At 37.0% G+C, this 14,024-nt stretch overlaps 1 protein-coding gene across 8 annotated transcripts in view; it reads right to left on the minus strand.

Moving 5' to 3' along the window:
- Cdk14 (cyclin dependent kinase 14) overlaps positions 1 to 14,024 on the minus strand; it is a 567,752-nt gene that overhangs the window by 217,674 nt on the left and 336,054 nt on the right. For all 8 annotated transcript variants that reach the window (XM_063243002.1, XM_063243021.1, XM_063243042.1 and 5 more), the window contains one exon: positions 7,128 to 7,221. In XM_063243002.1, coding sequence (XP_063099072.1) covers positions 7,128 to 7,221 — 94 coding nt within the window. The remainder of the gene's footprint in view (positions 1 to 7,127; positions 7,222 to 14,024) is intronic.

The raw sequence follows: 14,024 nt of genomic DNA on the forward strand, positions 1-14,024 counted from the left end.
ATGCCTTCAGAAAGACCTCCTCAGAACATACAAAACAGCATCTCTCACAGTTGCCTTTAGAGACACACTGCGTACTTATTTAATTACTGTCTATCTTCCCTACAGAAATATGAACTCTGTGACAGCTGGGACTTTGTTTTGTGCTGTCTCCCCAGAAAGTGGAAATAATGTTCAGAGTAATAATATAAAAAAATACTTGTTGAGGGAATGAATTACACAGTAAGGAAAGCAACGGTTTAAGTAAAGCATCTCACTTTCCAGACTGTATAAAAGGGTGTAACACTATAATTCAGGAATATTCAGAGCAGAAACATTTTTTCACCATATGAGCTAATTTGAATCTATATGTAACAACTAGTGTGTCTTCTAACATTGTTTCTTTACACAAATAATATAATTAGCTGTCCTATAATGGGATATTCTATGGCCCTGGGTTTTTTTTTTTTTTTTCCTTATAGCAAATGGCCTTGCTGAACTTTGCTATAACACTGCTATTAATTTTGGAAGAACAGAAATTTTCTTTATTAGAACATGTGTCTAATGTCTTCATAAATGAGTTGCTTGATATTTCTCTAACATCTGCATGTTCACTGGATCTCACTTCAGAACTTTTCTTCCATGTACACTTTTTTATTACTTAAGAAGTATTAGTCGAGGAATTTTCAATCTTTCTTCTGCAGTGATTTATTTTCTATGAAAAATCTTTAGTAAAGGCAGGATCAGAAGTGGAAGACCTGAACCATACCTCCACCTGAAGCTGTGCCTTCCCTCTGGCATCAGAAACATAAGAATCACAGGTCTCCTTAAATAAGACATGGGAAGTCCACACTTTCTTACTTAAACCCTGATATAGTGACTCTTTCTCTCTTAATTTTTTCCTGTCTCCACTGCTCGCCCTACCTTTCATTTGTGTCTCTATACTGACTCTCCTGCTGCAGCTCCCTAGCTCCAGGACTCATCTCTAAGCATCCCCCAGGTTGCAGGCAGTGTTCTACTGAATTATCCCCACTTCGTATGCCTCAGAAGTAAGTCCTGGTCGGGGCTCACCGCTGTCTCTTTCATTTAAAGAGTGAATGGCTTTTTGATTTCCCTCTCATCTTCCTGCTGCCTGTGAGCTGTTTACCTGACATGGATAGCAGTGGGACTTGTTAGCACATAAAGTCAATACTTTTGTTCCCTCCTGCACTGCACCCCTTCCCCATATCGCCTTTATTTTCAATGGCCTTACTATCACTTCATTTCCCCAGTTTGAACTTTTTATCTTCAGCTCTTTTCTCATTTTCATTATTTCTATTATCTAAGACATACAATAACAGCCTTGCAATAATATCCTTCTGGTGCCAGGGATTTAGCTCAGTGGTATAAGTGCCTCCCTGGCAAATGTGGGGTCCTGAGTTCAATCACCGATACCACAAAAAAAAAAAAAAAAAAAAAAAAAAAAAAAAAAAAACTTTCTAATTTTCTGGAAGCTTTTCAAATGTATCTTAGCTGCCATTATTTTGAGGTGTATTCAAAATCTACAAAGATTTACTATCCAATTAGAAAAGGTAACTTGTGCAGGATAAAAAAAACAATCCAATATTTAACTCTTAGAGTTCAATAGTTTAACTGGTGTGAGGCTCACTATCATTACTGAGTTTTCCATTTGTCGATCAACTGCTCAGCCATTAATCATGACTTCATTTTTAAAGGTCTGTCTTGCCTGCCCACCATGGCTGACATGGCCATCTTCTCCAGGGCTGACATAGCACACAATCTCTGCATGTCTCATTACACCTGGTGCTGCAGACAAACAGCCAAAGCAGCACAGTGAAAATGATGGCACTGATGAGACCTGAACAATGTGGCTGCTAAACCCAGCTGGACAGCAACAACCCTGGAAAACAGTGGTGTCAGCTTGCCCTTGCTATAAAGCTTGTTAGGAAGCCTCAGGATTTTGGTTCTATTACTAAGCCCCTGGAAACAGAGCCACAGTGGGGAAATGAGGACAGTGGCTCGGTGTGTAGCGGGTTTCTCTATGGCTGGTCCAGTATAAAGCAGAGGCATAAAGAAGAATCTCACTCAAAAGAAAGATTGAAAGGTAGCTTTCAAGGTTACAAAGGGATCTTTCCACATACTCTGGCAGACATACTTAAATCCTGAGTCAATCTCTCTCTCTCTCTCTCTCTCTCTCTCTCTCTCTCTCTCTCTGTCACACACACACACACACACACACACACACACACACACACACACAGAACATTTTAACAAGTATACCAACCAAATCAGATAAAAGAGGTCAACAACTGGTAGGTGGAATTCCATTCTATGCCAGGAGACCAGGCAGCAGAAAAGTGAGACCATCAGTCATCAACATTCAAAGACACGGAGGAAAACAACACGCCCAGAAAAGAGAATCATGCCCGCTCTGTCAGGACTGCAGTGTACTGGGCCATGAGCCACACACCGGAAGCATCTGCCCGAGGTTTCAGACAGCTGTGCTCTGGCTGCCATTTGCTCAGCTGTTCTGAAGTGAGAACGACTCATATTCCCAGGGCTCTCCAAGAAGACCTTTTTTCCAATTCAGAGAATGTGATTAGAATACAAATTCTTTTTATTAGTTTTGATTTTTGTTACTCTGAAGATACATTTATTTGAATGAATTCATCCACTGTTCACTTTTTTTGTCACTAATGGAAGTAAGTGGAATATATTATCCTACATTTAAAAATAGGTAATGCTAAAAGAAATGAAAAGAAATCACATTTTCTACCTAAGAGCAGGGCTGCTGCTTAGAGAAATAGGGGCCTATTCACCTGGCAAATGAAAATGTCTTGAATATAATTTGTCAAAATGCTATCGCTCTCCTTCCTTACTTGCATGTGAACATCACAATTTCAAGGAAAATTACTTAATGGTGAAATCTCAGAAGGTAGCAAAGCCAGCTCGCCTAGTATATATGAACACAGTTATTATGTTCTGGAAATTAACTCACTGGATTTGTTAAAGATATGGACTGTTCCCTTTTACCAGAAGAAGGAGAAAATATATATATAAAGGCTTTTCTTAAGTGATCTTTGTTGCTTTCCACATTTTTTAAACAAAGTCTCAGTGGGTAGAAGCCAATTATATTAGTTACCTTGGGTAACAACCTATTAATTTTGTGCTTCAGAGTTATTAGCCACCTTCCCATATACAATTCTCAGGCAAATGAAGGGATTTAATCCCTGTATTACCAAACACCCCAAACAATCCAGGGTTTCATGATTCTAACAGATCATTGCCTTGAGTCCAGACACAACTACCACTTTAGAAAAGAATCTCTGGCAGACTTAATCTTGACTTAATAGTCATTCTTCTTCACACCAGATTAAAAGGTTACCAGGGAAAAGCATTTTCCCCCAGTGATTCAACTGTATTGAGTCTATAAAATTTCCCCTTTGAAGAATCGCACAATTCCTAAGAGAGTTCACATGTTTAGTATGTGATATACAGCTAATATTTTGCCAATTTAAACCATTCAGTGGAGAGAATAAAATATTTAAGATGATAACATTTAATGTCAAAAGAAGTCTTTAGATTTCCTTAGTTTGGTTGTGTCTAACTCTTCAGGGCAACGTGTAAATTATTTAATTCTAAAGCAGCAATTTTATTTAAATGATGATCTTATAACTCTCAATTATCAAAGCACTACACATGTAAAACCACACTAAATGAGTTACTGCCCTCAGTCAAGATGCTTATCTACATTTAAAAGTGTCTGTACTCTAACAAGAATGAACAGTAGTTTAGTATCAATAATCCCTTAAGAAATTTATAATGAGTTATTTCTTTGGTTTATTAAGAGCCAATAATTGCTTAAAAGTCTCTGACTACCCATAAAATGAGGAAACTATAGTATTAACATAAAATTAAGAATAGTAAAATCCCCATACAAGAAGCAATCCTCCAAGATGCTACTCGTTAGGAATTACTTACATTGTGTAAATATTTCAAATGAAAACTCTGATTAAGTATACTATGTCAACACATTATGCTTCATTAAACTCATTTTTTTGGTTTTATTACAAAATAATGTAACACATTTATGTAACTATTTAATTCCTTTTAAGCTCATCTTGAAATAATGTACAAGTAAAGGTACTTCTTTCTATATGATTCTTCTTAAAGCTTTCTTATTTGAATTACAAGGAAAAGTAATTATTTTAGTATCAAATCAGAAGTTTGATGTTATATAATTATTCTTCAGTAACTATCAGAGTAAAAAAAAAGATAGGTGAGTGGAATATAAAATTTAGGAAATTATTCTCAAATTACAAGTCAGTGCTAATATTATTATACTTGAGCTTTAGATAAATTACAAAGATAAATATTTGGGGATATACTTGAGCATGGAATCTATATGAAGAAAACTACAGTTAATTCAATTTCCCTGTTCCATTTTTTCTAATTATAAAATTTATAGCAAAGTTAATCATATTGTTAAGTAAACATTTGTGGCAAAGATATTTAAAATAACTAAATGAAAACACAGGTTTGAGTAGGAAAAAGGAAAAGAAAATGTGAAAACTACACTTATGCCAGGCATGGTGGCAGACACCTGTAATCCTAATACTTGAGGGGGCTGAGGCAGTAGGATCACCATGAGTTGAGGTCAGTCTGCCTTACAGTAAGTTCAAGACCAATCTGAACTACAAGTCTCAAAAAAACAAACAAAAAAACTACCCGCATATTAAGTGCTACAAAGTCTGAATAATTTTTTTTTTCCATCGGTACTGGGGATTGAACTCAGGACCATGTGTTAGCATGGCAGGTGCTTATGCTGCTGAGCTAAACCCTCGGCCTTGAATAATTTTTTTATACATGGGAAAACTCAGTTTTAAATCACTTGTTCCTAATGATCTACCAACCAAATGTAATCCAATAAAGAAAATAAATACTTTTGAAGAGAAAGTGTATCATGTATTCAAATGAAGGTAAAGATGTACAGTTGGTACATTTATGAGAATCAAACTGAACTAAATTAAGGACTTTCAATTCTAATAATTATTCTTAATATAGGACAGATTACTATGGGTGTCTTGGGCAGCACTTTATTATAGAAAAACGCTGTAAATAAGCTATCAGTATTGTGCTAGTTAAGCAGAGAATGTCTCACCCACACAATGAAACACCTCCATGTCAGTATAAATGATGACAAGCTTCTGAATGTATTTTTCAATGAAAAATGTTCATTATACATTGCTAAGTGAAAATAGCAAGTTATAAATTGTACACATGAAAGTTATGATTCAGTTTTTAAAACATATACAGAAAAAAATCTATGGAAACTGATAGCAAAATGCCAAATGTGGTCTTCTCTGAATAATAAGATGGACAATGGTTTTTTTAGTTTATACTTTTTGACAATGTGGGACTTTTTCACTATAAAATTACTTTATAGTAATAAGGAATCATGTAAACATCTGTGTGGGAATTTATGAGTATCAATACAATAAAATGGAAAGGAAATGGACAAACATAGCTTCTGGGAGAAAAAGAAATCAACAGCACAACTCTTGAAGAGGATTGCTACGTTAAAGGCTCTTCCACTTGTCCATCTGCTGTTGAGGTACAGTGGTCAATTGCACAGTGGGCCTTATAGGAAGAAGCCATGCGTGCTTTAATTTCTCTGTTTCCTCTTTTTCTTACCATTTTATTAACATCAAGAGAACACAACAGTGAAGAAGTCTCAATTCATATCATTATATCCTCCTGCAGTTCTACACTCAGTGTGAAAGTCACTCTTTAATGTATCTGCAACACTAAAATGGTTGATAACTCAGTAAGTATTCAATAAGTACATCTCTTGATGCAGGCCATCCTAAAAATCTGCCTCAGTGATTTCTTATGGGAGTTTTATTAAAGAAAGTAAAAGCACAGTGATGTGAACCATTTTCAATGTATTTAGTCTGGCTTCTTTTAATAAAATCTTTAATTTGTCTACCTCTGGTTTCATATTTAAATAATACGTGTATGTGATTACTAGCTAACATGAAAAGCCTACTGAATAAGTTGATTTGACATAAAAACCATGTAATGAAAATAACAAATCTTACTTCTGACATATTTATTGTATGCCAAGCATTGCGAAAGCACCCTGTGTAGTAAGTGAGGGATTCTTCAAGGCAGCCATTGTGGTGCGTGCTATTATCAGCCTGCATTTCAGAGGGCTGCAAAGTCCCTTGCCTAAAATCATTAGGCTAAAAAGCAACATAAACCCCGATAATCTGGTTCCAGAATAATAATTGTATATAGATTAAAAAACATCTCCCTTTTAATTTTAGAATAGTTTGAGATTTATAGATGTCACAGAAAAAAAATAGTATGGAGTTCACGTATACATCTTAAGTTTTCCCTTCAAGAAAGTCTTCCATTATGTGATACTTGGGACAGGACAAGGACCTCGCCTATTTGTATGTTGATAATTAACTAAACATCATGCCTTCTTCTCCAAGTTGTGACAGTTTTTGATGACCTTGACACTTTCGAGGAAAACAAGACAGGTACAGTATAGAATGTCCCAAAATTTGATTTTGTGTAATGTGCCTGCATAGACTGGGCTTATCTTTTTGAGAGGAGAAACTCCAAGGCAAAGTGCTGTTTTCAAAACATCATCTCAAGTCCAGGCCACAGCCATGGCTCATCACCAATGATGCTGCTCTAGAGGGCCCAGGGGCAGGAACTGTCTGCCCACCTCTGCACTGTCAGGCTTCTCTCCCTCTCTATACCCTGCACTGCCCACGCTGTAGATGAGGAAGACAGTTAAAATCACAGCCTACTGTCAGGGACTGAAGGGTGGGGAGGGACAGGGGGTTAAACTCTCCCACTTCAGGGACTGGGTGTCTAGAGTTCTTCAGAACTGTTCTAAGCAGTCGTTTTAATCCATTCCTCTCTATCCACCTTATTCTTTCTCCCAAATTTGGTACATTATTCATGTATGATATTTTAAAAACACAACTCTCAAGTAATTTCCTGCTTTTCAAAGGTCCACAAAATGTGCTAAAACTAAATGTGACAACAAATGAAACCATTTCAAAATATCTTCCACTGATCGCTGCAGAATTTTTCACTATTTAGAAACCAGTTTCTCTGGTGCAAGATCTTACCAGAAATATTCGTTCAAGTTGATCTTGAATGTCTTTCATTCCTGGAAAAGCAGCAACACCTTGTATCATCTCAACAAAGATGCAGCCAACTCCCCTGGAGAGAGAAGAAAGAGCCATTACGCAAGCTTCAATCTATTCTCCTTAGAAAACTAAATCTGAGATAACACTCTCCCCTTGAAAGAGAAGAAAAAATGAATCAATAATTCTCTTCAATGAGTGAAAAGGGGTATGTGACAAACTTCAACCACAGCTTTCCTTCCCGGTCTATTGCCCTGAAAGAATACTGAAAAAAATGCAGCCTTACTGGTTCAAAACACAGTGGAAACCAACAAATTAGCAGATTTGGTAGATTCTTCTTGTAAGATGCATTTGAAAAAGCCCTTAGTCCACTTATGCTGTAGTATTCTTCTGCAAATGTATTTCACAAATGCATAGTGTACTGTAGCCTATAGCTATCCCGTGGTTCTCAATTCAGTTTCATCAGTAGCATCCAGGGAACTTTTAAAAACCACAAATGCTCAGGCCACAAACTCGAGATAATTTCTACGCTCACTGACATGCGCTGCTTTAGCTACTCTGAGGACTGCTGAGCAGACTAATTTAGTGCTCCATGTTAACCTGCTTGGTGTAAATGGCTTCCCTCTCCGATACGTCCTACTTCTTTCCAGCTCAACCTCTATACTCCTGAAGTTCAAGTGTCATCTCCTTCATGACGGCTTCCATGAACCTTCCAGAAAACAGCACCCCTTATAAACTTCTGATTAAGCCCTTAATATATCAGCCTCATCGTCTACCTTAATCTGCCACACCCATAGCTCCTATGAGGCAAGACAGTCCACTGTCTCAAAGGACCTGATTCTCAGAGGTCACAGCACCCTGTACCTCAACCTACAGGAACGTATCATCCACATTAGCAGAAATGCAACTGGATACTTCTGGTTGGACTCTGAAGAACAGGTCACTAGGGGCAGGATGATACGGAAGTACACAGGTAGATGGGATAAGGCACATCAGTGGCCATGAACTTGCACACACAGCCACATGTTCCAACAGGTGAAGTCGGTCCCTGTGCTGAGCTGGTTTCTGCTTTCTGAAAGCCTGGATGTTCAGAAAACCCAGTGAAATTTCCACTCCTTTTTCTGAGCAAATATTCAGATTTAAAAAAAAAGAATGATTATACTTCAAAAGGGTTTATGTTTCCTGCAACTATCCCAATAAAACCATGAACATATCAGAACATTTGTTCAATTGCTGCACTCATACTCAGTTGAGGGCAGGCAAGCCCTCATGCTTTTAGTGTGCATCAGAACCCCAGGAGGTAAATGACAAGTGACCTACTTTATTCATCTGCTCCACCTATTATCAAAGATATGTATAAGTAGTACTTTTAATTAAAGCAATATATTTATAGAATGACTTTCATAGTATACTGCATAACTTCTATTTCAATGCAAGTGTCAAAGTAACTAAAATTAAACAAATTCTACTTTGTGTCATAAAAATAAGTAAAAACAACTTAGTGTTAAGTTGTTCCAGACAGATGCATTTTAATACAAGTTTTCATTGTACATTTGACCGACAACATAGGTATGGATTTTATTGGTGTAATAAAATGCAATGACATTCTTATGAATATTGACATTTCAAGTGATTGAATTAAATCTATCTAAAGTATTAGTGTGGTGGTTTTCCAAATGTTTTCTGGGCAGGAATTCTTTTCTAAGACTACTGATCTACATTTCTATTGTCTCATTTGTTTCCATAAAATATCTTGGATCTTTAATATATCTCCCTCTCATATATATATAAACTTAGCACATACTCCCTTCTCTTCTCTAGCTCTTCCCTAGCTGTGATGCCGAGTGGGAAGACCCTCGGAAGGCCCATGGCCACCCCACTGCTCACAGCTAACTATTACACTGTTGGAACTGCATATAGAATTTCTTTTAATCAGTACTTGTCAGTTAATATCATCTCCAGATTACATATTTAGAATGATTAAAAGATCCATATGTGTTGCCATTTTATGCAGCTGAGATGAAACTGTGGTTTCTCTGTAGACTTTAATCTGCTTGGCTGGCTGAGGCAGTTGAACTTTCATTTCCAATGGATATTTCCTATGCTACCACCTTATGGCTATTTTTCATAATATATTTTACACACCTTAATCCTTTTTATATCTCACGCCCTGGCCACCCTCCTTCCTCTGGATGTCCTCTTTCTTAAAGATGCCTGGAGTATACTAATAAAGCTGAGAGAACGATTCTCAGAGAACACAAAGGAATTAAAATGTACAAGAAAATGAAAAAGTAGAATTATGAAACATATCACTAAATTAATATAGCAGAATTCTTTTATTACTGCCTCATTGCCAAGCAGCAGTGAAAGCTCTCTAAATTAGTATAAAGGGATCACTGGCTGCTTTTCTCTCTCCTGCTTTCTACCTTTAATTAGCCTTGTGTTCCCTCTCTCCTGATAGATTAAACTAACTGCACTGGGAGGTTTACTGAGAATGAATTCATCCACATAAACATTATACTTATGATATATAATCTTGTATCAAGAAATGTCTCATTTAGAGAAACTGAATCATTATGTAATTATCACATGCTCAGTCTAATTTCTTTAAGAATAAGAACTGGTCGTAGGTAAAGGTATCTTAGAATGCAGTGTGTTCAAGTTCTCAGGATTAGTCAACTGCTAATGTAATACATAACACATTCACTCATCATCAAACATCTTACAGCTTTTGGATTCAAAATATCCAAATTAAACTTATGTCACAGATCTATGAACAAATTTTATTATGATTCAAAATTAAATTTTAGCAGTAAAACAGAGACAAGTGTTCTTTCAGGCCTGAGCATCATATCTTCTGGGAATTTTTGTTATGAAAAAGAACACAACATAGAATAAAAATTAGATATAAAAGTGAATTTAGAATAAGAAAATAAATCAAAGAAAATTACAAGTTTTTAAAAAGCTAGCAAATACAATATTCTCAAGATCAGACAAATAAGTAAAGATAATTTTATCAATAACTGCCTAGCAAATCCAATGCTTTTGTTTCTGCAATTGTACAGTCTTTGTTATCCTCAGTACCTGAAAAGTCCCTTAAAGACCCACTGAAACCTTGGTCCCACTGCAGCAATGTTCAGAGGTTAGACTTTTGGAAGGTGATAAAATTACAAGACTCTACCCTGACAAGTAGATCTGTGCACTGATGGAGCCACAATTTGATGGCTTAAGATATATTCTGTACACGTATCAACTCACCATGACGAATGAACTCATTATGTACAACAAACATGGACCAATAAAAACTAAAAATACAACAGTAATTTGATGGTATCATGGGGAAGTGAGGGAAACTGAGGAGGTGGGGTCGAGCTGGAGAGAGTGGGTCCTAGAGGCCTGCCCTTGGGTGGTGGATATCTTGTACTCAGGTCCTGTCCTCTCAGGATCCTCCTTCTCTGGCTACAACGGGATGACTTCCTTTTGCCATCCCATTCCATTACGATGTTTCTGCCTCACCACAGACATAAAAGCAATGGGCCAGATTACTATGGACTGAAACCTCTAAATTCATGAGCCAAATTAATGTTAAGTTGTTCCATACAGATGGATTTTAATATACGTTTTCATTTTAGATTTGACCAACAATATAGGTATGGTATCTTCCTTGTTTCAAGTTGATTTTTTCAGGTATTTTGTAAGTCTTCAATGAATTCATAAAAATATTACACCTTTTCTTTTCTTTTCTTTTCTTTTCTTTTCTTTACTTTTTTGGTGTTGGGGGGTCAAATCCAGGGGCTGGTCTATGGTAAGCACCTGCTCTTTTTCTACATCCTAAGTTTGAGAATATTCTTTCCTATACAGAGAATATAAAGATAATTTAGACTGTCTTCTGGCACAGTAACATTGGTTTTTGTTGTGTTCCTAATAATTTAAATTTTTTTCAGCTCCATTTCTCCTTATAGGTAAGGTCACGTGAACTGCTATTATTGCTATCAATTTTGAGAAAACATCAGGCTACTTTCACATAGATATACATGCTATAAATACAGTTCTGAAACAGTCTGCCCCATAGTTCCACGATAAGATGCTAGAGGAGCATGAGAGGACACAGCTGGCTTAGAGTGGAGGCTCTAAAGGATTTGCTTGGACAGAAGGACTAGAACAGGTAGAAAAGGATTCTGGGGTGACGGAGTCTGGAGTGGCATTTGAGTGGCAATAGAGAAAACAGAGTCCAGTTAGAAAGAATCTTGAGACACAAATGCTGTTGTTACATTTCTGTGTGCAAAATAAAAGAAAAGTTTTAAAAGAACAGAAAACCATATTGCACGATAAGAAGCTGGTGTCCTTCCCTTAGGCCAGAGATTTCCATTTGTTTCTGTATCTCAGGACTCACAGAGGACATACTTGAGGCTCACACACTTTATGGTGAATAGGAAATGAAATGACTTTCAGACAAGAAATAATTATAACCACTAGTTAAAAAGCCACCTGTTCCTTCCCAGTAACAGAAGAACAGCAGAAATACACGAGAATAAGAGTTGTGCAAATTCTTACTCTGGGAGCAGGGTCAGCACATAATGACCCAGAGGCCCACAAACTGGCCTACAGGCAGACTCCCCGCTGCACCTGCTGCCTATATGCCTATTTTTATATGGTCTATGAGGTAAGCATGACTTACACATTTTTCCACAAATTTCTTTCAATTGACAGATATATATATATATATAGATAGATAGATAGATAGATATAGGTATATTTATATTTATCTATATGTTTGCTTATTGTGTAAAACATGTTTTAATGTGTATGCATGTAAAATAATAAAATCTAGAAATTAACATGTGTATTACCTCACATAGTTATCACTTTTGTGGTGAGAACAGCTAACACTGACTTTCTTAACATTTTTCAAGGATGCAACATGTTGTTATTAACTATAGTCACCATACTATACAATACAGCTCTTGAACTTACTACTACTTGTGAATTTGTATCTTTTGACCAACATCTCTTGGTTAAAAAGTTGAGTATTTGAACTTTAACATATTTTAACTGATAAATAGAAAATAATACATAGCAATTTTTAGTTCATTTGCTTCTACAACAAGTTTTATCATGATTTTTTTCTGAAGACAGAAGAGTTAGTTGACTGCATAAGAAGGGTAGAAGAAAGAGAATTTACCTTTTATGATACTTTCAAAACTGTTTTTGTTTTGTGTTTAGGAGACAGGAAATAATATCTCATTTATCAAAAGTACTATCTACCTTTTATTTGATAAGCATTAGGAAATTTTACATTAAACTGAATTTTACAAATGTAAGGGTTATAAACTGTTGTGGTTTACATCAAGATGTCCTCTCAAAGTCTCATGCACTGGTAGGTAGGGCTTTGGGGAGGTAACTGGATCACGGGTGTGTGGTACTCGTTTAGTCCACTGATGGGTTCAGCATAGTTCTGGGCGTGCATAATGGTTTTACTGAAGAGGAAAGAGCTACCCTGAATGTGGGTAGCGTCACACAATAAGCTTGTATCCTGGATGGAATAAAAAGGGGAAGAGGAAGGTTCACTGCTTGTGACCCTGCTCTGTCAGGGATTGTTTCTGTTTTGCCATGATCTCCTGCCTTGGAATCAGCTTACTATAGACAGATACCTCTACCAAACTGAGCTAAAATAAACTTAATTTATGGGTATCAGGTATTTCATCTCAGCAATGAGGAACTAAGACATACACTAATTTCAGAGAATTTTTCCCCATCTACCACCAGGTAGAGCCTACAACTCTATGTATATCCTGTATCACTGTTCATAATGAAAGAAATCAGATTTTAAAAATTGTATCTTTGAGACATTTGTCCTTTAAAATCAGCAATGGAGACTGCAAGCTATGTTAGTTCTTTTTTGTTGTTGTTGTTACTATCATTAAAAACCAGGCAGGCTAACTTTATAAAGAAAACAGGTTTATTTAGCTCAGTGTAGGAGGCTGAAAGTTTAACAGCATTTAGCTCTTAGGTTGTGGAGTGGTCCCTTGCCCTTGGCTACACTATCTCATAGTGGTGGTAACAGTGACAGCGTATCAGAAAAGGAAATAGTCTCTTAAGATAGGAAGCCAGGGAGACCAGGTGAGGCCAGGCCTTAGATCCACTGTCTCAGAAGAACTAAGCAGGTCCTTAAGACCTAACTCAGTCCCTTCTGAGGGCAGGCCACACTGACCTGAGGACCTACCCAGGATGCCTGTGCTGAAAGGGTCTAGTCCTCTTAATACTTCTGCCCTGGTGACCAAGATTCCAAAACAGAACCATGGAGGGACACCCTTTAACCCAGTCCAAACTATAGCAGGCACATCGAAGGAAGGCCCCACAGGCTTTCCGACTGACCTTGTTTTCAAATTCACATCACACCTCCACGTCTCCAAGCAGGTCTTCTTGTCAGTCATGCTACTTTCTGTCTGTTCCTCAAACAGGCCTACTCTTTCCCAGTTTTTCCAGTTCAGGCTCTCTGTATGAGGTCTTCCTCTTTCTGCCTACCTGGAGAGTAAATAATTTCTACTTGTTTTGCAGGGGCAGTTCTAGTGTTTCCACGGTAAAATATCTTAAATACATAAGGAAAGTTCTTCCTTATTAACCAGCCATGCCTTATCCTCCTTGCCCTATTTTTCCCCACTTTATAACATTTAAAAACATCAAGCTGTCTTTTTTGGGGAGAGGGAGTAGGTCTCCTCTAAATGAAAAATCCATAAACTCAAGGACAAGGCTGTGTCATTGTTTTGTGTCCAGGATGCAACAGAAGAAAAAGGCTCAAAAATAATTGTTGAGTTAATGAATCAAAAGAAATGCAAATCTCATTCCCGTGACTACCTACTGTGAACTGAGTTTAGCAAC

The sequence above is a fragment of the Cavia porcellus genome, unplaced genomic scaffold (genome assembly GCF_034190915.1).
Source record: "Cavia porcellus strain 051 isolate PalLab524CR breed Dunkin Hartley unplaced genomic scaffold, mCavPor4.1 scaffold_2, whole genome shotgun sequence".
In the NCBI taxonomy this organism is placed as follows: Eukaryota; Metazoa; Chordata; class Mammalia; order Rodentia; family Caviidae; genus Cavia; species Cavia porcellus.